Here is a 23,678-nt window from a genome sequence, read left to right on the forward strand (position 1 = left end):
GATCAACAACCAGGCCTGGGCTACAATGAGTTTTCTTAGTTTGGACCCAGTAGAAGCTTCATTAAGGCATACTCTGTCTTGCTACAAAAACATTGTTCTGAAAGAGACATAAACATACTCTTACATACATGCTTCGAGCTGTTTCCTTAACAGAAGGAAGGAACAGACAAACCGAAGGTCTCTTGTAACCTTTCCTCTGTCACCTGGTGGCCTGCAGCAGGCATCCATGGCCCACCCCAGGTAGGGACAAGTAAACCAATGGCTGGAAGTCTGGCCACAGGAATCCTTACATGGCCAGGGCTTAGTGCCTCTTCTAGGTGTTACTAAGGATGAGAGCATGGTGGACAGACCTTCGCTTTCAGGCTGAGGCCTCAGACGTTATTCCAGATGGACGGCGGGCACACTGCTTTAATATGAGATCGTGCTTTGTAAACAGACTTCAACAAGAACTTTCCTCCGTGCGTGTACACAGGGGAAATGTTGGCCTGATCTTTTCATGCTCTGGTTTAGTGCAAGAATCAAGAGCATACAGGCTGAGGCGGGCAGGAGTACTGTTTTCATTATTCTCCACCTGTTCTACCAGCTTTTCACCACAGGGCTCAAATCTAAGAAAAGCTATGCTGGCCTCTCATTTGTTCTCTCTTTTAAAAAACGAAGCAAGCCCAGCCACTGAGGCTCAGTGGTTGAGTGTCAACCCATGAATCAGAAGATCACAGTTTGATTCCCAGTCAGGGCACATGCCCAGGTTGCAGGCTTGACCCCCGTAGGGGGTGTGTAGAAGGCAACCAATAGATGAGTTTTATCACTGATGTTTCTAACTTTCTCTCCCTCTCCCTTCCTATCTCTGCAATCAATAAATTTTTTTTAAAAAAAACAACAGCAAAAAACCCCACACGAAGCAAACCCCAAACCAACTCAAGACAAATTTTAAGCTGAAAATGATCTTTACAGTTCCCTCTATTCCTCCATTTTTGGTCCAAATCAACAGGAAATTTAGAGCAATCCTTCCACAGTCAGTGTTCTGTACAGGCCTTTGTTTAAAAGGAGAGGCAGCAGCTGGGCCAGCCTGTCTGAGTTTAGAGAAGAAGGGGAGTAACCGGGGGAATGTCCAGTTGTTACTTTAAGGATTTTCAACAATGGCAGCAGCAACAAAATGTTGTTTTAACAAATTAAAATTTTAAACCAGTAAATCAGTCAATAACAAGCATGTGGGTAGAAAGGGGCAACTGGAAATTCAAACTGGGTTTCATTCAGCAAGGATGCAGGCAGTAAACAAAGCTGGGGCTGTTTAAAATCAAACCTGCCCAGCTGCAATTACTCTGCAGTTGTGGCGTGAAAGGCTGTGAGAAGGTTAGGGGATTTGATTACTAAGCTAGTTCAGATTTCTAAAACCATAGCTTATGTTGGCAGGCCACCGTGGCTCCATACACTAATCCATCTCCTTTTATACTATTTACCCCCTATTTCTGGAGTGCCATTCCTGGCTGAGGATTTTGTAGAATCGCGTACTCTTAGCAGGACAGCCATGTTCTATGTCAACGAGGAAAAAAAAAAGACTTAAAAACCAATCTCTCTTAGCTGGTTTTCCCCAAAGCTGCCTATCTCTTACTCTTGTCTTGGCCACAAACCTATAATATGATATGAGACTCAAAGGTGAGTCAAACAAAGCTACATGTTATTATATGACTTTGAGGTAGTTATGAGTTTAATGAATGTCACCAGGATCTAAATGATAAATACCCCTGGAAGGCTAATTCCTTTACTTTAAAATAGAACTTTTAGAGTGGTTCTCACTAAGGGGTTCTTGCAAGCATGTGGTAACATTTTTGGTCATCACTGTGGTGGGGGAGGGAGAGGAATGGTGGTTATTCAGTGACAGGAACCAAGGATATTAAGCATCCTACAATAATAGGCACAGTCACAGTCCTGCCCCAAATACCAAGAAGGTCCTCATGGAGATGTGCTTACCACCATCCATCCACAGGACTCGAGAGAGAGAGAGAGAGGGAAAGAGAGAGAGGGAGAGAGAGAGGTATCTAGGCCCTCTAGTCCAGTCTCAAGGGACTGATTTAACATTAGGCCACGGGCAAAGTATAAATGACAGTCCAGGACATTTTGGTCCAGGCCCCTTCATTAACACAGTACTGCTGTTCTAACAATGGACACACTCGTGTCTTCACTGAAAATGGGGATTTAAAGCACGTGTTCACCTCTGGGCCACTGACAATCCCCAAACTCAGACAGCTTTCCAGTCACATTGATTCTAAGCAAGCAGCAGAGAAGCCAGAAGGACTGAGTCAAACTCTGAACCCAGGCCATTAGTTGGGGACATAGGGACAGGAAGGAAAACAAACCTTCTGCAGCTTCGGAAACAGTCAGAAACAAGAGGACTAATTTCAGTTCAGTCATAGGTCTACGGGTATTAATAGAAAAATACCCCTGACTCTTTAAAAGACAAGTGCTACATTAAAGAAGCCCACCACTGATTCAGCTAAAACCCGAACAGAGGAGTATAAAGATATGCACATTCACTTTTAATTAATCTCATATTGTATAAATTCATACAACACACGTATTCTTTCTCAGGCACAACTCCTGAGTCAAATTTGACAAAATGTTCACAAAAAAAGAACTATCACATTTACAATCAAAATCCTCAGTACATCTCGTATTCCACAGTTACAGGTGTGAAATGGAGCAAAGAAACGTAAAACACTAAAATAAAATACTAAACTGAGGTGGACGGTGCAAACGAAAGGGATAAATCAAACAAGGATGGGTGATGTTAATAAAAATGTAGAAAGAAACTGACAAGGAAAAATTATTTTCAGAAAGATCAGAATTCCTATTATACCATCTTGAGAGGTGAAGCAGTATCATCAACATCCTAGCAATATAGAGCACCGCTTTTCCTCCAAATACGGCCAACTGTCAAAACTATAGCTGTCCAGGAATGTTCTGGAGAAAAGGCATCCAACCTGGCACCAGCAGCTGGCCCTGACCCTGCACCCATCCATCACCCCTCCCACAAGCCCCTGCGTGCCAGATCTTGAAGCAGGCTGAGAAGACCCTCTAGGGACAAGCTGCGGTGTCAGTGAAATTTCTCTACAAGAATCATGAGTACGGAATGAGGAAATGAGGGAATGAATGTCAGACCTCATGATGGAAATGGAGCCAAATAAAAGCAGCGACCTTACCCACGTTGTAGTCTTTGTGTTATGGTCAATGAAGAAGGGCCGGCCGTTCGGCGCGATCCTCATTTCCCAGCCCGGTGGCAGGAAGCTCTGTGTGACTTTGTGTTGTGGTTTGGGGGAGTTGTAAGGTGATGGCTGTGGGGACTGTGGATTGGAAAGGGTATCTTTCACAGCCCGACGTATGGGTGAATCCTTGGCACCCTAAGGAATAATAATGAGCATTAGAACTCTTATAGGTGCTAGTCCAGTGTGTCAAAATGTACCTGGGTATCACGAATGTTCCATTTGGAAAGGGACAAGGGGAAGCTTCTAAGAAATCTGTTTCTGTCATTTGTTTACTTTTAAATCAATTGAATTTTAAAGTTTTTCTATTGATTAAACACACAACATTAATTACTTAAAATCACCATCCTTTGATAGCTATTGGATATATGCCAAAAATATTATGCTCCCCTGAGAATTATGGATGGAGACTTTACAGAGGGTAGAAAAAGACGTGCCCCTGCTCTTAATGAGCTCACAGTCTAATGAAGAATGGATTGGCAATTTGCAGAGCATAAGAAGAAACCCCTGTATCATCAAAGACAACCACCTGGACTCGTATGGTTACCAGGACATTTGTATCACAGTTTGGAAGAGAGCTATCATTCATTCCCACTCATTAGCATTTAAGCCCAGGGCACAGAGAGTACCACAGCTACCTCTAGGACATCGTCAAGTTTAGAACTTGAACGTTTGTGCTCTGGCTTCTCCAACTCCCTGATGCGGTGATGCTAAGGCATGGTATTCAGACCACACAAACAGGAGAGCAACGCAGATGCACAGCAATGACTTAGGGATGCAGATGTGCATCAGAAACATGTATGCCCATACAATGACAGACCCTACAGTTCAAAGGAAAAGAAATGGTCAAAGCCACAGCTATCGTTTAAAACTTAATATAAGCATTGCTATCTGAAAGAGTTGTTATGCATGTCTAATGAGGTAACAGGCAAGAAGGGGAGAAACAACAAGAATGGAGAAAGGTCTGAAGAGAGGAACCCACATGTACAGCACAAGTCACTACGGCCTCAGCCCCATGAGAATGAGAATCAGGTGAGAGTTCAAGGATGTGAGCTGGGCGCAACAGAGAAGCATATACTGAGGCTGCACAAGAACACCCTTCACCACGAACACAATGATCAGACAGGAAGGTGGCTGTGAAACTGAAGTCCAAGTTAAGAGAAAAGAGAGAATGAGAAGTCACAGGACAGACGTGACCCCAATTACACTGAGTAGCCTTCTCACCTCCAGTGGGGCAGATAAAGTTACTGTTGGCGAACTGAGGCTACGAGGCCGGCGGATCTGAGGCTCGATTAGATGGTTGTTACTGTTTGTGGCAGATCCAGATGCACCATCTTCTGCAAGCTATGTTGGAGCAAAAACAAGTTAGCTTTATGTGAGGATCTCCCTTTGTGTGTGGTTGGGAGTGTGGACCCAAACAACAACACAGCCAGCAGTAATGAGAGGTCTGGCCTATTTAAAGCATGGAGGAATGATTAAACGTAATAATGGGGGAGGGGAAGGTTGGGGAAACACATTCAAGGGAAATAAAAATGAATCACTAGCTAGGCATGAAAACGAGCCTCAGGAAAAAAGGGTGTGGGGGTTGGGAGAGACACTACACACTGCTATAGGCTCTTACTTTGAAAATATCTTTCACATGACATTTAAAATATATATATATCCGAGAATAGAGTGATTTGGGGACCAAATTCTTCCATAGGCATATATTATACTTAAAATAACACATTCTCTTCGTGGAAAAATTTTTTTCTAAAACATGGGTTCTCAGGACAATACATAAGCAATAGCAGCGTGGAGCTCTTGTACATTTCGGCTTCACCTGCCTGCAATTTTCAATTGTGTGGCGATCTGCATACCTGCATGATAGGCCGAGTCCAAGTGGTGGTTCGATTGTTATGATTGACATAGTATGTGCGTCCCTTAGCATCCTTCCTTTCTTCCCAGCCTGAAGGTAGGCCCGGCGTGGTGTGCACGTAGGCCACTGATGGCTGTTTGTGTAAGAAATCACATTATTTAGTGCAGTTGTTTTCTGATCACTTTAATAAAGTAATGTACACTTTGAGAATTATTTTTTTCTAGACAAAGTAAGTTAACTCTATTTGTATCCAATACACTAGTGTCCAGAAAACAGAAGTAGATTTCCAGTAGCTTCAAATCTACTGCGAAATGAATCTCTGTGGAGTCCAAAATCTTACAGAACGCGTTCTTAATGTCCGAAGTCTTAAATGCAATGGCTGCTGCTAATGTGCTATGAGAAAAAAACAGCAACCTGTTTCAGATACTAAATTTTACCAAATTATGTAGAACTTAAAGGTATTTCAAATTGTCAAATTGTCAAAAGTCACTGTCTAGCCGAAACTGGTTTGGCTCAGCGGATAGAGCGTCGGCCTGCGGACTGAAAGGTCCCAGGTTCGATTCCGGTCAAGGGCATGTACCTTGGTTGTGGGCACATCCCCAGTGGGGAGTGTGCAGGAGGCAGCTGGTCGATGTTTCTCTCTCATCGATGTTTCTAACTCTCTATCTCTCTCCTTTCCTCTCTGTAAAAACTCAATAAAATATATTTAAAAAAAAAAGTCACTGTCTATGAGAGGAATGTCTGAATAGTTTCCTCTTGATATAGTTGCCACAGGGATACCCTCCTAGCTTATTCCTAAATCCTTCATCAGCTTAGGGCCCTTACATTGTATCTTTTAGGGGGAAAAGTACACAGAGGGCCTTCTCCAGGAGGTCTGCATTCACACCAGTGGCATATAACCAAGAGGACCAACTAGGACACCCCAACTGCCCCAGCTTAGGAAGCCTCCCGGCAGGCTGAGGCTGTATTATCCTGTCTGCCCAGGCAGAGCTTGTCTCTTTAAAGGGGGAAGGAAGCACAGGCAGTTTCCGGGTTTAGAAACATGTCCAGTATAGAGTGACTATGTTTAGATAGTCCAAATTAGATCGAAAAGGATTCCTGATACACTTCTGCTGGTAAGCAGCAGCCCGAGAAATGTAGCCGGGTGGAGAACTCTGGAATAGCAAGGATGTTTCAGTGACTCAAGGAGGCACCAGGATGGACATCTGAGGTCAGTGCTGTCTCAGGAGGAAGTCCTGGATGTACGGTGGCTGCATATCAGATCTGTCACTGGGAAAGGGGTGTTACTCTAAGGAGTGGGGGCGGCTCAAATACAAGAAGCCAACCATGGCTATCCAGGCTCCCAGGAGAACGTTAAAGAAGCAAGAGGCTAAACATTATTTGGGATATAAAAGGAAGCCACGTCTTTCTGGGTACCATCTCCCCTAATTAGGATCTTCTCACCCTCCAGATGTTTTACCAGCTGTTATTTTCTTAATATTAGGCTGAAAATGTAAATCTCTTGACCCAGTTTCTCCGTGCTCATCCCATCTTTCGTGTCTCCTACCAATAATGTGCTGTGACAGAGAGGGTCACATCAGAGGATCCCCAGTCCACTGCATGACCCTGAGTTAGCATGATCAAGGATGCTACCACATCATTGGGGACGTTAGTTATTGAGGCTCCATATTCTACTTCCTGAGCTCAACTGCACATTCCAGAGAAAAACTAACCGAGGCCATGGAACAGCTGCCTCAATGGTTATTTCTAAAACATGTTGAACAGGCAAGGCAACATTACTGGCAACGAAACTTTCTTCTAAACCTATAGCAACTACTTCCTTGACATTTTCCCAGATAAAAATTGAAATACCTCATCATGGTTAATTCCAAGACTCTGATCATAGAGCATCCTGGGCCTATGTGTGGGGATTCAACAAGAGTGGAAGAAACACCAACAGGCAGACTTGATCCATCCATGGGTGCTTAAGTCAGATGAATTTATACAACCTGAAGCTCTTTCCGCCTTCCTCCTCTAGCACCAACAGAAAAGAACTATTGCCGGTCTATTTTTTATCTATAAAAGACCAACTCTGCTAAACCAGGTTAGAACCCAAGCTGTATCCTAAGTTAGTGGTCAATTGGACTGTGTGGCAAAGTACGTGCTATCAAAAAGCTTTGACCTACTACTGCTCACATGAGGACCAAAAATGCTTGGGCTAAATGAAGCACTGAATGGAATTTGTTGCTTTTCTTGCTCCCCATTATTTTTGGGGAGAGGCAATGAGATAGGCCCTGAGAAAACTCCATTCTGGAAACCTTATGGATAGTTTTGCACTTATAACATCCCTGGAAAGGATATTTGTGAGGGGTCTGATAACTAGTATAGCTTGGCTGTGTCCTGGATAATCTCAGAATTACTTCTAAGACTGTATGACTTCCAGCACAGCATTCCAGCAACGAGGTTATTTTTGTAGATCTACAGTGAATAGGACTAATCAGATTATGGGAAATTAGGAGTATAGTAGAGAACACTGAATTTGATTAAAATGTTCATTGTACCTTCTACTGAGAACTGAACTGGTAATCCTTAATTTAGTTCCATTAAAAAGAGATGGTGCCATAAAAATGTTCTTCTTATAGATTTCTTGACCATGGAGAACAGCCTGTGATGGTGATTCCACTTGTAACTCAAAACCTCTCACTCAGAGCTAGGGAGGGACAGGACACAGCTTCCACAGACAGACCACAGAAGGGGCTAGCCCTGAGCCAAAATCAGACTTCCACTGTCGTGTGTGTGCATACACATACGCACTCACGTGCGTTCCATTCTACCTTAAGAAACAGTTAATTAGTCAAGAGACACGTTAAAACTGCTAGTATGCTTAATTTTACATTTCACAGCTTTTCATCTGAATATACTAGTGTGTTTCATAACGCCAAACAGCCGTTGTGCTACAGCTGCACAGTGGCTCCAATTATTTCATTAAAAGGGAGAATCAATTATGTTTAAACCATCAAAGTTCAAATAGGCTTTTCCAGATGATAAATGTTTGGCAATATCGCCGATGCCCCAAGATTCCCTCAAACCCTGCCATTCCCGTCATTTGTTTATTTTAGGGTCTACACAGCAAAGAGCAAAAAGACTGTGCTGTCCCTCTTGCTTCATCTCAGAGAGGGCTCCTGCTTAGCTCCCTGGAAAGTGTACTTATTTGTGGTAAATGAAAGGATTGTAGTTCTGCAGGTGAGAATCAGGATCTGTTTTTATACTATAGAAATAAAAGCACTGCCAAGGAAAGACCAGGATGATTCATGCAACATGGTGTGCAGGACGAATATGGGTGGGGCAAGGGGCTGAATGCTCACCAATGTGGGAAGATTATATAAACTGGTGCATTTGCATGCCTGAAAATTATGTAATCATTAACATGTTCCAGAAGAATGACCGTAAGTGAAAAATATCAAGTTGCTAAGTGAAATGTACATGAGATCCCATTTGTGTACACACATGTATTTGTGAGAGCGGAACACAGCTCCAGTGTAAGCATGTACACTTCCGTGTGGGGCTGACAGGGAGAGGGTTGGGAGAGGGTGTAAGAGGGAATGAAACATGCTAGGAGATGGAACTGGAAAAGAGAAAGTAAAGGGCACTGGTGACAAGAGATAATGATATTGAAAAAGAAACAAATGTGATACTGTCAAACCTACTGAAACTTCGAATGTGGCCATAAAATTAGTTGGCTTATTGCAACCAAAAGATGACCAGGTACATAGAAAACATGAGAGTAGGTAAAACATTTAGGAACTACTTCTACGGCCCAATTCTGCCAAATAAAAAACAAACTTGTATTTTTTATTCATTGGTGGGGGAAGGGAGAGTACTGGCAAAAAGAGGGCCGTGGTAATGGCCACAGGAAATCCCACCATTTAATATCACAGCGACCACACACTCCAATACTAACAGCAGCTTTCAAGACCAATAAAATGCAAATGTGGATGGAAGAGGATACTCATTAGCACTAAATTCTACTAAAATTATTTCATGAAATGTTCTCATCCCCCTTGCAGCTCTACTGCTATAGAAATTTCCAGTACACAGTAGGCAATGTGCCACTTCATTTGAAGGTTCATGTCTTCCACTGGAAGCTGAGCCTGGCCTACCCAACACATGACTTTCACAACACAGGACTTTTTGCGGCTCAATAGGTTAAATGAGGCTGATTTTTTGCTGATAGCAGATTTGACTTTCCTGTGTACAATGCTGAGCATTAAATTCTAACAACGTAAATAAATTGTTCATTAAAAATCAACATTCTTCAGAAAAATCTGCAATTGTATATGTATTTAAAGGTGTTCTCAAATAAAAAGCAGTTGTAACAAACATAAGAAAGGTGAAACAATAAGGAAAATTCTTTAAATAGCCATAGCAGCTCTAAACATAAACTATAAGCTGCTAGCCTATCTTCAGGGATCAAATAGAAAACAGACAATTAAAGTACACAGTCAAATCCATTATTTAAAATAACGAATAATAACAATAACAGATACTTGGCTTAGAGAAACACCATTATTTCTAAATCTTTCAAATTTATTAATCATGCCCCCCTCCCTCCCATCCCCCAAGTAGTATATAAACATGTTTATTCCTGTGAGGAGAGTCACTGGTTCAAGTTCATGATACAGAAAAATCTAACTCAATGTTTAAAACGTGGGGCAGAAAACACACAGGAGATAGCTACCGTGCCCAACTGAAAATCCACTTGTGCAACTGCTTCCCAGGCTTGAATCACACAACTGAGTACGTTTATTGATTTCAGAGAGGAAGGGAGAGGGAGAGATAGAAACATCAATGATGAGAGAGGGGCCAAAAATATATTCTTAATGGTCAAATTAAATGCACTTAAAGCTTGACAGTCTTCCTGATAAAACCATATGAGACTAGCCGGACTGGTGTGGTTCAGTGGTTGAGTATCGACCCAGGAACTAGGAGGTCAGAGTTCGATTCCTGGTCAGGGCACATGCCAGGGTTACAGGCTCGATCCCCATTAGGGGGTGTGCAGGAGGCAGCCGATCAATGATTCTCTTTCATCACTGATGTTTCTCTCTCTCTCCCTCTCCTTTCCTCTCTGAAATCAATAAAAATATATTTTAAAAAAAGAACCATGTGCATCTCTGCAGCACAAAAAAGTCAATATCCCCCCCCAAAAAAAAGAAGAAAAAAGGAGCATATTCACCATTATACAAAATATTAAAACGAACCCACAGTTTTGCTGTTAAAGTCTGATCAAGGGTATCATTACCGTTGGCTCCTCACCACCTGTGACAGTTGACGAACGCGCTCTCCTAGTTGGGGCACTGGGCTGTTAAATGATAATTTATATCAGTGAGAGGCACTTAGGGAGACCACCCATTGTTTACTGAATCAGGAATCACTGCTGTGGCAGCCAGTGAGGCAGGTGACATGAATCAGAATCCTTGAAACCCTTTCTGTCCAAATAAAGCTGAGCGATCACTGATGACCAGAGGAGCAAGACCCAGTCAATCTCCCATCCACGAAGCCTCAGGCTGCAGCCTCGATTTGGCCGAACAATGAATTGACAACTTCAATAACAATGATGAGATGTCTTGTTCGGAAAAGAAATTGAACACCACTTTGGTTTTGCCCTCACTGTTAAATAATGAGCAGGTTCTTAAATCTGCCACACTCAAAATTCAAGAGGCCACTGGTGATCAGTGAGTTTTCAGCTTTGGAGAGTGTAAGGGAGGAGTCATCTGTTTCTAGGAAAAGAGACTCTTTGGCAAATAAAATAACACTGATTATGAAAAGGAGAGGAAGTGCCATTAATTCATCAAGGAAAATCACAGAATCATTAGGTGGAGGATCCCACCAGCCCATCACAGCTGATTGTTGTTTTGGGGGAGATCTGAACTGAAACCATCCCAGAAAGGGCGCTCTTGTCAAGCTTATCAACCAGCACATTGGATACAAGGCACAAATGAATCCCTTATTTTGACCACTCAGTTGACTGGTGTATTCATTCATTCATTTTGCAGCATAAAAGATAAAAGCTAGGCAAAAAAAATTCTTCTGACTTGTGCAAAGGTGTACACAATAGGGAAGACACTGTGCTTTCAAAATCTGTAAGTGCACTTTCCCCCCACTACACATAATAAAGTATTAGTGCTAAAAATGATTGAGGATTCGTCATCATAAAAAAACTGGTTATGGTCAAACATCACATTGGGCATGCTAAAATAAAAGCAGTTTCTCCCCCCAAAAGAAGAAACAAAGTCACATCACGTTTCTTATCTTTGACATGTACACCAAACATCTCCCTAGGCAATTCTGGTCTGCCTTCCAATTGGAATATTCATTTTCATTTATGTCCTATATTATTAAACATTGCCACTCTTCCATATTTTCTGCTAACTATAGAAACTGTGGGAGAGTAGGAACTAGTTGTAGCTAATTCTTTAGCCAGTAGAGCTGCCTTTAAGGAGAAGGTACAGAGGCTGTGTGGGGTTAATTAGGTCGTCATGAAAGCCTAGCTCGCTCACACCTGGAAGAGTTCTTCCTGTTTAAAAGGATTCAGTATGTTCTTAAATACAATCACCAGAGCACAGCTTGAGGGACTAAATTCAATCTTTTTAAAAATTAGTTAACGTATGCTTTTAGTTAAGTGAGCACATCAGAATTGGTATTAATTTGGGTGAAAAACTAAGCAATGGAGTTTTTACCATTTTAGAGACTTTGGTGGCAAAAACAACTCTTTGTATTGGAAATCCACTCTCCTTGGGCAATTTGCTAGGAAATTTGAGTGTCTCATTTATAATGTAAATGGATTTTCACAGGAAAAACTCTTCCTCAGTGCCCCAATGATTTTAAATAAAAGCTGAAAGAGCCAGCTGGGGAAGGGAAATGCGCGTGGGTTACCGGTGGTAGGTGAGCCTGCTCCGCGACTGCATCAGTGACACTGCACGACCTCAACCTCGAGGAGGGCTCCCTCTGCTGAAGGGGAGGAAAGGACAGGGAGCGTCAAGAAAACATTCTTAAAAAAAGTTTCATTGGCTCACAAAATACACCATTGGTGCTATTCACAGCACTATGATAATGGAAGGCAATTAAATGAAACATCTTTTCAGGGTAATGAGAGTAGTCCTTTCAGGAGTCAAGTTGTCTGCAGTTGTTTTCATTCTCAGTGAATTAAGCAGACTGGGTTTTGATTAGTCCTTAGAAGTAACAGCAAAAAATAAGGGAACAAGGTCAAAGCATGAAAGGGGACTCAACAGGCCACCATAACACTCTAGGGTTGCTTGAAAAATAGAAATTGGAAGCTGGAAGTCTTATCATTTGTTTTGGGATGCATCCTATAGAAAGGAATATTGAGATATGATTATGAAACATTTACTGACTATTATCATTGATAAAGAACTAATTGGATTCTATATCCAAGGGAACTCAAATATAACTTTGTGCTACTTCTGAAGGGTCAGGTATTTACAATTTTGGCTTCTCAATGGAGTTAAAGTCACACAGATACGGAATGAAGGGAAATAGTGAGGCTAACCTAGTAAATCAAATGTGTAATGTATAATGTTCCTCTCACTTGTTAAAGAGCCTAACAAATCCAATCAGAGAACACAGCAGGTGACGCATACAAAATCCAGGGTCTAATCAGCAACAGGTTCATCCAGGGGACACGTTTGATATTTTGCAATAACTAAAATGCGATAAGGACAAAGAAAGACTTTGGGGCAGGGAAGGGGGTGGGGGACTATCCACGTCTTTCTACAGTAGCTGCTGCTATTGTTCTGGATACAGTGACCCTGAGAAGAACTGGAGAAGAGTCCCATGTTTCTCTTTCTTAGGCACCTTTATTTAACACTTGAACCAGACTCAACAATCTTAAAATAATTCTGACATGTGCATGTGGATGTTAAAGGTATTTTATATAGCTTTAATAAGTAAATGCAGGAGCTCCTTATACAAATAATTAGAGATGTTAACTTAATATTAATGCTGAAGAATATTATGATTTTTCACTTGGTAGACCAAAGGTATATAATTGCTATAATTATTGCAATACTTTCTTTAATAGGTTTTAAATATATGGCTTCATTGCTTATATTGTTTCCATAGCAACAGTTTTACCAATTCAAACGTCCTATATATGTAAACTCTTTTTTTCCCTGCCCCCTTTCTACTAAATTTTATCTCATTGATATTTCTTTCTGAAAACCATTAATAGACTTTGAATATAAAACCACATTAAATAATCACTGCATCTCACACAAATTGGTCAATGGTGTCTGTTAAAATAAAAACACCGTAACTGAATAAGGAGCAATTTTGTGAGTATTTGCTTTTACATATCATGCAGTCTTACCCATTAACATTTTATATGATCGCAATAATGCCTATTTTTTTAGGCACCATTTTCAGTGACATCACTCCCATCTTTACTATAGAACAGCTTTAAGTTCAATTTCTCAAGAAACTGAGACTGCATTTATTCTCAGTTTAAAGCTCAAGCAGGAATTTTCTATGGGCTTTTTCTGCAGTTTTATACTGTTAAACACAGAGTTCTTCATGGCTGATTCTGCTGCTTACCAGGGCTCAGCTAAAGCTTCTAGAAATAGTGTCCTTAATTGTTGAGAACGCCAATTCAAATGTTACTACCCTGATGTCAGTGTCCCAATTCCACAACCCTTCTGAAGGACTGGTTTTCTGGGACGTAAATGTTTTCTATCTCCTATTCCAACTTTGTCTTGGATGGGTCCCTTAAAGACTATGCCTACATCTCTGAAATGAGTATGATTTAAGAGGACTGATTGGGAGGCCCAATATCTCCTCCATGTCCCCAGTGCAAAAAGCCACCTTTGTGGTGAGAGTACTATGTATGAGCCTTTGGCTGGGAGGAGAAATTCTACATGGTTAAAGCTGAGAATTATAGAAGTCATGAACTCTTATTTTCTTGCATTCTTTTTAAATCAAGAAAGATTCTCACGTCCTGACCGGTGTGGCTCAGTGGACAGAGCATAGGCCTGCGGACTGAAGAGTCCCAGGTTCGATTCCAGTCAAGGGCATGTACCTGGGTTGCGGGCACATCCCCAGTGGGGGGTGTGCAGGAGGCAGCTGATCGATGTTTCTCTCTCATCGATGTTTCTAACTCTCTCTCCCTCTCCCTTCCTCTCTGTGAAAAATCAAAAAAATATATTTTAAAAAAAAGAAAGATTCTCACCTGCATGGCCAATTTTGGTATAGTCCTGCTTCTCCTAGGTTAGGAGGAACTTAGGAAAATGTCAGAATTATCTGGGAGCTAGAAGACCCTTGGTCATTATTTGCATACAAGACTCTCTTAAAGCAACAACAACAACAAAATGATAAAATATTTGTTTAACTTCTCATTCAAACAGGACGATTACTCACAATCAAAGAACCAAACTGCTCCCCATTGGAGTCCGTAGTGAACTGAAGCCTTCTGCTTAGTTCTTCAGACAGCTCTTGAGGGCTGGTCCGAGAGGATGGGGAGGAAGGTGGTGGGGGCAGCGACAGACTCAGGGAAGGGTCTCCAGTGATGGCTGCTTCTTCTGAAATGGTCTCCCAAGGCTACCAATGGATGAGATGCAGAGGTAAATGCTAGGAAGGAGGAATCCCCAACAATAACTATTATCATAACTATAATTAACATTTACTAAGCATGTAGGAGGCAAATAATCTTCTCAAGGACCACGAGAAAGATATGACTACAATCCTAATTAGCAGGTGAGGAAACTGAGGCACAGAGGAGGACTTGCCCAAGGTAATAGAGCTATGAAGTGGCAGGACCAGGTCTTGAACCAAGGAAGCCAGATTCCATGGGCTGTGCTCTTAACCACTTTATAATACCACCTCTCTGAGCTGTGACTGACCTCTAGCTCTCATTACGAAATGCATGGGTTAAAAAATAATCTCAGGAATTCCTTGGTAACTTCCATGGAGTTCCTTTCACTCTAACTTCTCAGGATTCACAATGAAAACAGCATAGATGCTATAATCTGTAATTAAACAATGTTGTAAAGTACCTTTCAGTAAATTTTTTACGGAATCAATTTGGCTTTTCAATTTTTGATCACTGGAGCATTTTGTAAATGATCTTCCTGAGGTAATACCTTTAATGGATTTCTAGTAAGTAAACAGAGCTGTTAAGGCAGCATGGAAGTTATGATAATTGTTCATTTGTTCTTCAATTCATAACTTCCCCCACCCCAGTAATTTACCATAAATATTTCAGGGGCAAATTATAAACAGTGCCATTCACCCAAATTTGTATTTCCTTGGTAATACATCTCTTTTGTGATGTCAAAAGTACTAGTATTCAGTAATAGCTTGTACTTGGTACCCAAAGAAGTTATAGGGCTCACTCAATTGCAATTATGGAGTAAAAAAATCTTAAGATCCCCAAAATGCCATTCTTTGGTAATAATATAGATACATGCATTCATCAAACATGGTTTTTATGAGCACTTTCTAAATATCTCAATGGCTGTCAATTAGCTATGAGACCATTAGACAGCTTTTATGGAGAAAGGAAATCACAGCATAGAATCAAGCTGGGAACATGGAGAGGAGAGGGTGCAGAGTCTGGGGCAGCGGGACGCAGTACCTCGGGACCCTCTCCGCCCTCGGAGGGCTCGGGCTCCAGGTCCTCGCTGATGTGCCGGCGGGAGCGGAAGCGCCGGTGGGCCGCCTCCTGGTTGATCTGCCGGATGTTGCTGTCCGCCTCGGAGGACACATCCCTGAGGGCAGGGGGTGGAGACAGCAGACCCCATATTGATAAGTGGCCCCTCAACAAGAGTCCAACACTCACCAAGGGCCTGGCACCTACTAAAATGACAGTGCACTTATGTTCAACAAGCTGACAATGAGAATTCTTCCACCAAATTTTGGGGGCTTTTAGAGTAGAAGTTTAAATGTCAAAATGTTTCTCAGAGAAAACTCACACAGACTCCTTTGATAAGACACCATATTCAGTTGACAAAAATGATGTCACAAGTTAAGATTTCAAAATATTTGAAAACATTATTTAAACTAATTAAAATATAGTATTAATCCACGGCCCTTGTTACAGATTTTCCTAAAACATAGGTTTTAAATATTCAAACAAACAAATACTGCATTCCAATAAAGAGCCTGTGGGGCTCCTGAATAGTAAAGAGCTTGCAACTAACAGCCTTGTATGCAAATAAATAGGTAACTCTTGAAATGGTTTAAGTCCTTCAAATAGACATCTTTACACAATTAGTTTTACTGGTAAAGGGGATAAGATGAAGGTTAGCTTTCATTTGATCCATATTAAAATGATAATTTATTATGAAAATCTGAATTAAGTTTTACTGTATCTGCATATCCAATATACAAACTTTTGAACTCTAACAGAAATATATCCTGCATATTTTATAGTAATACTAGAGGCCTGGTGCATGATATTTGTGCTCTGGGGGGGTGGGCGGTGCGGGGGTTCCTTCAGCCTGGCCTGCGCCCTCTCGCAGTCTGGGACACCTCGCTTCTTACCATCTGCCTGCTCACTGCTCCTTACCACTCGGCTCACTGCTCATTAGTGCTGCCACGGGGGCAGGAGAGGCTCCTGCCACCGCCCGCTGCTCTTGCCAGCCTTGAGTGCGGCTTCTGGCTGAGCAGTGCTCCCCCTGTGGGAGCGCACTCGGCGGGACGCCCCCCCCCCCCCTGCCGCTGCTCTTGCCAGCCTTGAGTGCGGCTTCTGGCTGAGCAGTGCTCCCCCTGTGGGAGCGCACTGACCACCAGGGGGCAGCTCCTGCATTGAGCGTCGGCCCCCTGGTGGTAAGTGCACAATATAGCGAATAGTCGTTTTGGTCGTTCCGCTGCAATGGTTGCTTAGGCTTTTATTATATAGATTAAAGTATGACTAAACTAAAAACAGGACACTAAATGGCGATACCTTCAGAAAAATGGACAATTATGGCCATAAATAAAATAATTACAATCAAGGGATACCCAAGTATTCTAATAACATTTCTGAAACTACCAAAACAGAATGATAAAAATAACACTATGGAATATATTAGAAAATGTAATATTGCTTTTTGTGATTTCATGTTGCTACAGTCATTTTTATACGGCATTCATTTCTTAAGCAAACAATGCTTATCAAAAGTAATTAAAAGACATTACAAAACTCACAAAAAGTAGGTCAGAATGATCAAAATACCTTAATAAAATGTGTAAAATATTTCAGTAGTGTCTAAGAAAGGAAAGGAAACTTTACATTGTCCTCTTTCACTTTTTATTGAAGATGAAAGCAATATCACTTTATAATGACTGGCTTTCCTTAAAAAATATTTTACAAATAAGAGTTTCATTAAAATTTGAAATCTTCACTTGAAATATCAGTCATCATTTATTCAGTCAACAGAGAGACTAATGTTTGCATGCTACATGTGCCAGGCCCTAACACATACTTGAATTGTTACAGGGACTTCTGAGAGGTTGAAAAGAATAAGGTTTTCATTACTCTCTCTGCATTTTGTATCTCTCAGAAGTATATACAAAAGTCCATTATTTTGGAAAAACTGGTGTTTTTTTTTAAAGGGCATTTAAAATCAATTATGCCAATCTTCCTTACCCAACATGCTCAAATAATTAGTAATCTGTGTGAACCAGAAACAACTAAATAGCATAAAGAAGCCAGATACCTCTGATTTTGAAATTCCAAACACGGGCTTTTATGGTCTTTTAGTGCCAAAATGAAAATGTTCACACCATGGTATTTAATTAACTGAATGAGAGGGTTTGGAACAGAAGTTGTTGAAACTGACTGTAAGTATAAATGGTCACTTATGGCCAGATAAACATGTAAAATATTCCTAATCTGACAAACTAAAACAGAAAAATGGTTTTACCTCAGGCCAGAAAAAATTTAAGGAATGGCTATTTCAATTTTCATCAGTCATTAATTTCACATATGCATTGTTTAATTAACTTTCATGGAAAATGTACAAATGAATAAAGACAAGTTCAGTGCCAATTAAGATCAGTGTGCCAGATCATTTACATTCACATACATTAATGACTATATGACTGCACTACTGCTAAGACAGGGAAAGATGCACAAAGTATTTTAGAGAGCTAAAATAAGTGCAAATTAGGTGAGTTTAACAAGTTCATCTTCATTTATCATCTTCATGTAATTCCCCACCTTTTAAAAAAAACTGTAGTTTTTACAGTAAAAAGTCTATAGTTTATGTTAAAATAGGAAAAGGACAAATTTAAAATTAGGGGTGTTTTAAAAGCCACCATCAAACTTGAGGGGGCTGGGGTGTCTTCTCTGGTCACCTTCTGTTCTAAAGTATGCATCTAGACCTAAACCTGTCCTAGACAGTGCAGGAAACCATGTGTATGATCACTTTCAGAAGTGACTCATCTCTAGTCAGTCATTCAGTTAAAGGCACTGGCTGAGCGCCGACTTTGTGCCAGGTGCAAAGGATAGATCTGCTCCAACAGGGAATTAGAATATTCTGTGCTCCAAGCCAGGACTGGGGAAGCCCAAGGTTTTTGCAGGGACGCCTGCCTAAAAGGGTCTGGCTCCCCAGAGGAAGGTGCATTAGGCTGGCGGTAGCCGGGGAAGGGCATGTTCTAGTTTTTTCCCCTCTTTTTGGAGGGTAGGGGAGGGAAGCAGCACAGCCATGGAGCCAAAAAGAAGATGAAGAATGAGGAAGCAGCTTGCATGATTGGGCCACTTGGGTGCCTGCATGTTTGTGACTGTGGTGGCGAGTCTGGAGGAGACAGGATGGAAACAGATCTTGTAAAAACAGTCTGAGGGCACTGATATTTTTTCAGGGTGAACAATTTTTAGAGGGTTTGAAGTTTGGGGCACAAGGTTTAGCACATGGTAATCGGTAATCACTATGTGATTTTCTCAGCTACAGCTGATTAATACAGACTTCTCATTATCAATTTTCCTCCAAAGAGTACTAGAGTATTCTGTAAAAACTGACTTCTGAAAACAATTATTTCTGAATTAAAACAATCCCTTAATTCTGGAAGGCTTGAGGGCTCCAGGCCAAGCCAAATAAAGTTAAGGAGAAAGAACCCCGAGTTCTCAAACAGCACAGATGGGATCAAAAGGTCACTGTGGAAACCCACTCTCCTTATCTAACTCTTCTTGGCTTTCTAGACGTCACCTGGAAAGAAGCCGTTCCATGAGCTCCACCCCGAGTCCTGCTGTGTCCTTCCTGGCTCCACCTCTCGTTGGAGCTCAGCTGCCTCAGGGATGGGGATGGTCATGTCACTGACTTCTCCCTAAACTACATGTGGACCTGTACTTGGATGAAGAACTGCATCTTCCCATGTTGCTTCTGGGCTCCTGCTTTGCCAGCATTACACAAACTACATCTTCTGTTTTGGTTTAATTCTTTGGTACATAGACACCAAAGATGGTATGTTTAGAAAACCACATAAAGTGTTTTCTCAGTGATTCTCTCATTAGTTTCACAACTCTGGGAGGAAGCTACAGTTGCAATTATCACCATTTATCCTCCAAATATAGATTTCAGTTTACTAGTACATGGTAAGTATTAATAAAGGTGAAAAATTTCCATAGATGTATTGGCCATAAGTATTTCTTCCTTTGTGAGTTGCTAGTGGTCACTTTCCTACAGAGGTCACATGACATACTGGTCCCAACAGAGTGCTATGTTTTAAGGTACTTTTTTACAATGTTTAGCAAAGGTAGGTTATGGCGTTTTGCTTAGGGTTATCACTACCAAGATTCTTCTGATCACTACATACTACCAAGTCCAAGGTGAGTCCATTTTTTAAAAAAACTACAAATAGCTAGCGTAATCAAATGACTTACAACAGTTTTAACAGCTATGGCCATTAACCAGAGGAAAATAGTAAAATATTTAATTTAATATAAAAGATCACCAAATCATTTCCATGGGAAAAAATTACAATAAAAAAGAGTTTAGCATCACCCCAATGTTCTGATATTTCTGTTGTCCTGGGGGCAATGAGCTGATGTCCACGCTAGGCAGTCCAAAGCTGACCAAGGACAGCTGATATTCACAAGAACCCATCTGGAGGCGTAGAAAGGCCTGGCTATTTGTTGCTGAAGATTCTGCAAACTCTAGTTGTAAATCAACAAAACCCAGACCAAACTTCTTGGCTACCTTCCCCACCCAGGATATCTTTGAAATTTATAAAGAGAAGAGTTATCAACAACACCATCCATCCATCATACTGCTAATATCCCTTGTTTCAAAATATCATCAGCAAATTTCCTTCAGAGTCTGGGTTAAGGAGAAAATTATCTCACCTGATATACTTGGCCTTTGATACCTGTTACAATTATATAACTCATTGATAATTACCTCCTTATCTTGGTTGCTAGCGAACTCATGATTGCTAGAATAATTTTTTCTTTCCCTTCTTTTAATACTTTTTTTTAACCGTTTATTGCATATTAACAGTTTTAGATCTTGAGGTATACTGTGATTTAAAAACAAGCTAAGTGAAGTAAGCCAGTCAGAGAAAGACAAGTATCACATGATCTCACTCATATGTGGCATCTAAAGAACAAAATAAACCCAGAGACATAGAAGCATAAAACAGACTGATGTATTTCAGAGGGAAGGTGGGGGTAAGTGGGAAGAGATTAACCAAAGAACCTACATGCATACCCCATGGACACAGACAATAGTGTGGTGAAGACCTGGGGTTGCGGGGGAGGGAGGTGTGGAATAGAAGGGGTCAATGGGAGGGAAAAAAGGGACATCTGTAATACTCTCAACAATAAAAATAAATTAAGAAATAGATAAATAGAAACAAGCTACTTCGAATCCTTTTTTATAGTAGCTGAGGTTTAACTAGTGTTTATTTGGTATAATCAAACCAAAAATTGCCAAGTAAACAAAACAGTAATCAGTGCACTGCCTCCATGAGGTTGGGGAGGGATCAGAATAAGCAGTAATTACTAATTCTGAGTTTGCAACAATCCTGTGTGTTCCTAATTATATCAAAGGGGTGATATAGAAATTTCTCAAAAAAGGGAAAACAAAAAATTTTAAGAGGGTTTCTAAATCAAGTAATTAAAGGGAATAAAAATCCCAAATCTCAAGGGGAAAAAGAACACTGCAAGGCCAATTTGCTTGTTGTTTTCCATCCTGGGTTAGTGAGAAGAGGAAGCTGAAGAAGAGGGAAATGATATCACCAAAGAAAAGACAAATCTAAGAAATGTAACCTCTGCTCTGTATTTCACAAATCTATATAAAGAAGACAGACAGCCCTGGCCCGGTAGCTCAGTTGGTTAGAGCACTGTCCCAATACACCAAGGTTGTGGGTTTGATCCCTGGTCAGGGCACATACAAAAATCAACTAATGAATGCATAAATAAGTGGAGCCAACAAATCAGTATTGCTCTCTCTCCCCCTTCTTCTCTCTAAAAATCAATAAATATTTTTCTTAAAAAAGGCAAAATCAATCCTATATTAATTCAAATCGACCAAATGGCAGAACAACCTTTCACTATAACACACACTGACCACCAGGGGGCAGATGCTTAACGCAGGAGCTGCTTCTTGGTGGTTAGTGTGCTCCCACAGTGGAAGCGCTGCTCAGCCAGAAGCCAGGCTCACAGCTGGTGAGCGCAGTGGCGGTGGCAGGAGCCTCTCCTGCTCTGCGGCAGTGTTAAGGATGTCCGACTGCAGCTTAGGCCCGCTCCACGGACATCCTCCTGGACTGCAAGAGGGCACAAGCTGGGCTGAGGGAGCCCGCCCCCCCTAGTGCAGGAATTTCATGCACTGGGCCTCTAGTTAGTTCATAAAATAGCAGAATGCGATCAAAGGCAAGGGCTTCCTCATCATATGCAAATTCTGACAGGCTGCCATGCTCTTGAACTCAATGAAGGGGAACACTGAGGTACCATACCACCACGTGCTTTTACAGACATGAGATATATTTCCCAGGCCCGGCTCAAAGAGCTGCCACGTTTGGCCCTACCTGCAGACGATGATGTGTGTTCCTAACCATCCTACAGTACTCACATCAGTGTCGGTCGGTGCCATTGAGTGGATCGGTTGTTGTGGTTGACATAGTAGGTCCGACCTAAATTGTCCACTTTCTCTTCCCAGCCAGGGGGCAGAGGAGGAGGAAGCTCCTCCTGGTGCTGAGAAGCTGAGTCATTTGAGTCCACGACTTCCCACCCGTGCTGTGGAGTAAGATCACAGGGAAGGTCATGAGGTTGGATCTTCAGGCGAGGAAAAGACACTCACAGTGCCCCCTGTGTCCTTGCTCCGCTGCTCTTTGGCTTCATGTGCCATATTTGAAGAAATTCCCCAAAAGGGGCAAACCCCCCCCAATTCCAGGAGAGTAGTATTAAAATATTTTGAGCAATAGTCAACTAAGTGTGGCGATTTTGCCTTAAGATGACTACTAGAAGGAGCCACAGAGAGTTGGTAATGTACTGTCTGCTGTGTTCCTAAGTCACATTCTACTCCTTCCACACTGAATATTCATTATTTTGACCCAAAGGCCTCCAAGACTGTACAAAGCCAGGGCACCAACGCGGGTCCTTTTACACCTGCCATCTTTTCAACACCTCCCAAAGGCAAAGGGGAGCTGGGAAATAAGCTGCACTGTGTGTGTTCTAACAAAAATTGCAGCACCAGTGACCAGGAGGGAGGTTGGCCTTGAAGCTGGCTTTGGGGGTGAAACTCACACTCCCCATCCAGTACAATCCCAGGAGCCAGAGACGTCTGAATGCTGTGGCATTCTACTTACGCCCCCTATTCGCTGGGGCCACATAAACAGGCTTCATGGTACCAGTTACATTTTTGCAACACATATTTTAGGCATTAAGTATTCCTTCCTAACATCCCCTAGTAAAGTCACTGGAAAATGAAGTAATTACGGGTTACTACGGTTGGGAGGTTAGAAGAGTATAAAAAAAATTCCTTGGATTTGAGATAAGAATCTGTTGATGTGCTTGTGAAATCTTAACATTCATGACTGTCTACTTCCCACTTCACTCCTCCTCACAGATGAAAGCTCACAGATGAAATACTGCCTGGAAATCCGACCTATGGGTCTGAGGGAGGCTCAGTTGACTTGCCCACATAGTCACATATCACGTATATGCAACAGCTGCAAACAGATGTGTAAAACAAGCCATAGAGAGGCCTTGTTTAGTGGACATTTTCAGGACAAGATGAGACTCTAACTAAACAGCACTATCTGAAGGACATGCTGAGAAGGTACAATAGGACCCATGGATTAGGTATGTGACTAGCAAGTTAACACATTTCGTACTGCTCAGGAGTTTTCTCGTGTTCCACGCGCCATCTGTTAAGGACCGCTCACGAGTGTTCTCGTTTTTCACGCCCATGGGAAAAGGAGCGAATCTAGATACTTATGTAAATTTTGTTTGGTCCCTCTTCATAGAGGAAAATGTTTTACGCAGTACCATACGTTAAAAAAAGTACTAGGAAATTTAATTGTTTAATTGTTTTTGTTAATAAAAATGTTATTATTATTGAAAAACAAAACATAAAGTGCATTTTGATGTTTTA

General features: G+C 41.5%; 1 protein-coding gene and 1 long non-coding RNA gene across 16 annotated transcripts in view; one reads left to right on the plus strand and one right to left on the minus strand.

Annotated features, from left to right (window-relative positions):
• NEDD4L (neural precursor cell expressed, developmentally down-regulated 4-like, E3 ubiquitin protein ligase) overlaps positions 1–23,678 on the minus strand; it is a 231,878-nt gene that overhangs the window by 43,790 nt on the left and 164,410 nt on the right. For 9 of the 15 annotated variants that reach the window (XM_006764446.1, XM_006764440.2, XM_006764439.2 and 6 more), the window contains 8 exons: positions 22,155–22,318; positions 15,740–15,872; positions 14,524–14,703; positions 12,028–12,102; positions 10,394–10,453; positions 5,117–5,248; positions 4,482–4,601; positions 3,198–3,395 (listed from right to left, as the gene is read on the minus strand). In XM_006764446.1, coding sequence (XP_006764509.1) covers positions 3,198–3,395; positions 4,482–4,601; positions 5,117–5,248; positions 10,394–10,453; positions 12,028–12,102; positions 14,524–14,703; positions 15,740–15,872; positions 22,155–22,318 — 1,062 coding nt within the window. The remainder of the gene's footprint in view (positions 1–3,197; positions 3,396–4,481; positions 4,602–5,116; positions 5,249–10,393; positions 10,454–12,027; positions 12,103–14,523; positions 14,704–15,739; positions 15,873–22,154; positions 22,319–23,678) is intronic. The other 6 variants (XM_006764444.2, XM_015564411.1, XM_006764442.2 and 3 more) reach the window with 4 other exon arrangements.
• LOC107183205 lies at positions 5,255–5,963 on the plus strand. The gene is made up of 2 exons (XR_001513991.1): positions 5,255–5,593; positions 5,835–5,963. It is a non-coding gene; the product is annotated as an uncharacterized LOC107183205 (long non-coding RNA).

Source organism: Myotis davidii, unplaced genomic scaffold (assembly GCF_000327345.1).
Source record: "Myotis davidii unplaced genomic scaffold, ASM32734v1 scaffold38, whole genome shotgun sequence".
NCBI lineage: Eukaryota > Metazoa > Chordata > Mammalia > Chiroptera > Vespertilionidae > Myotis > Myotis davidii.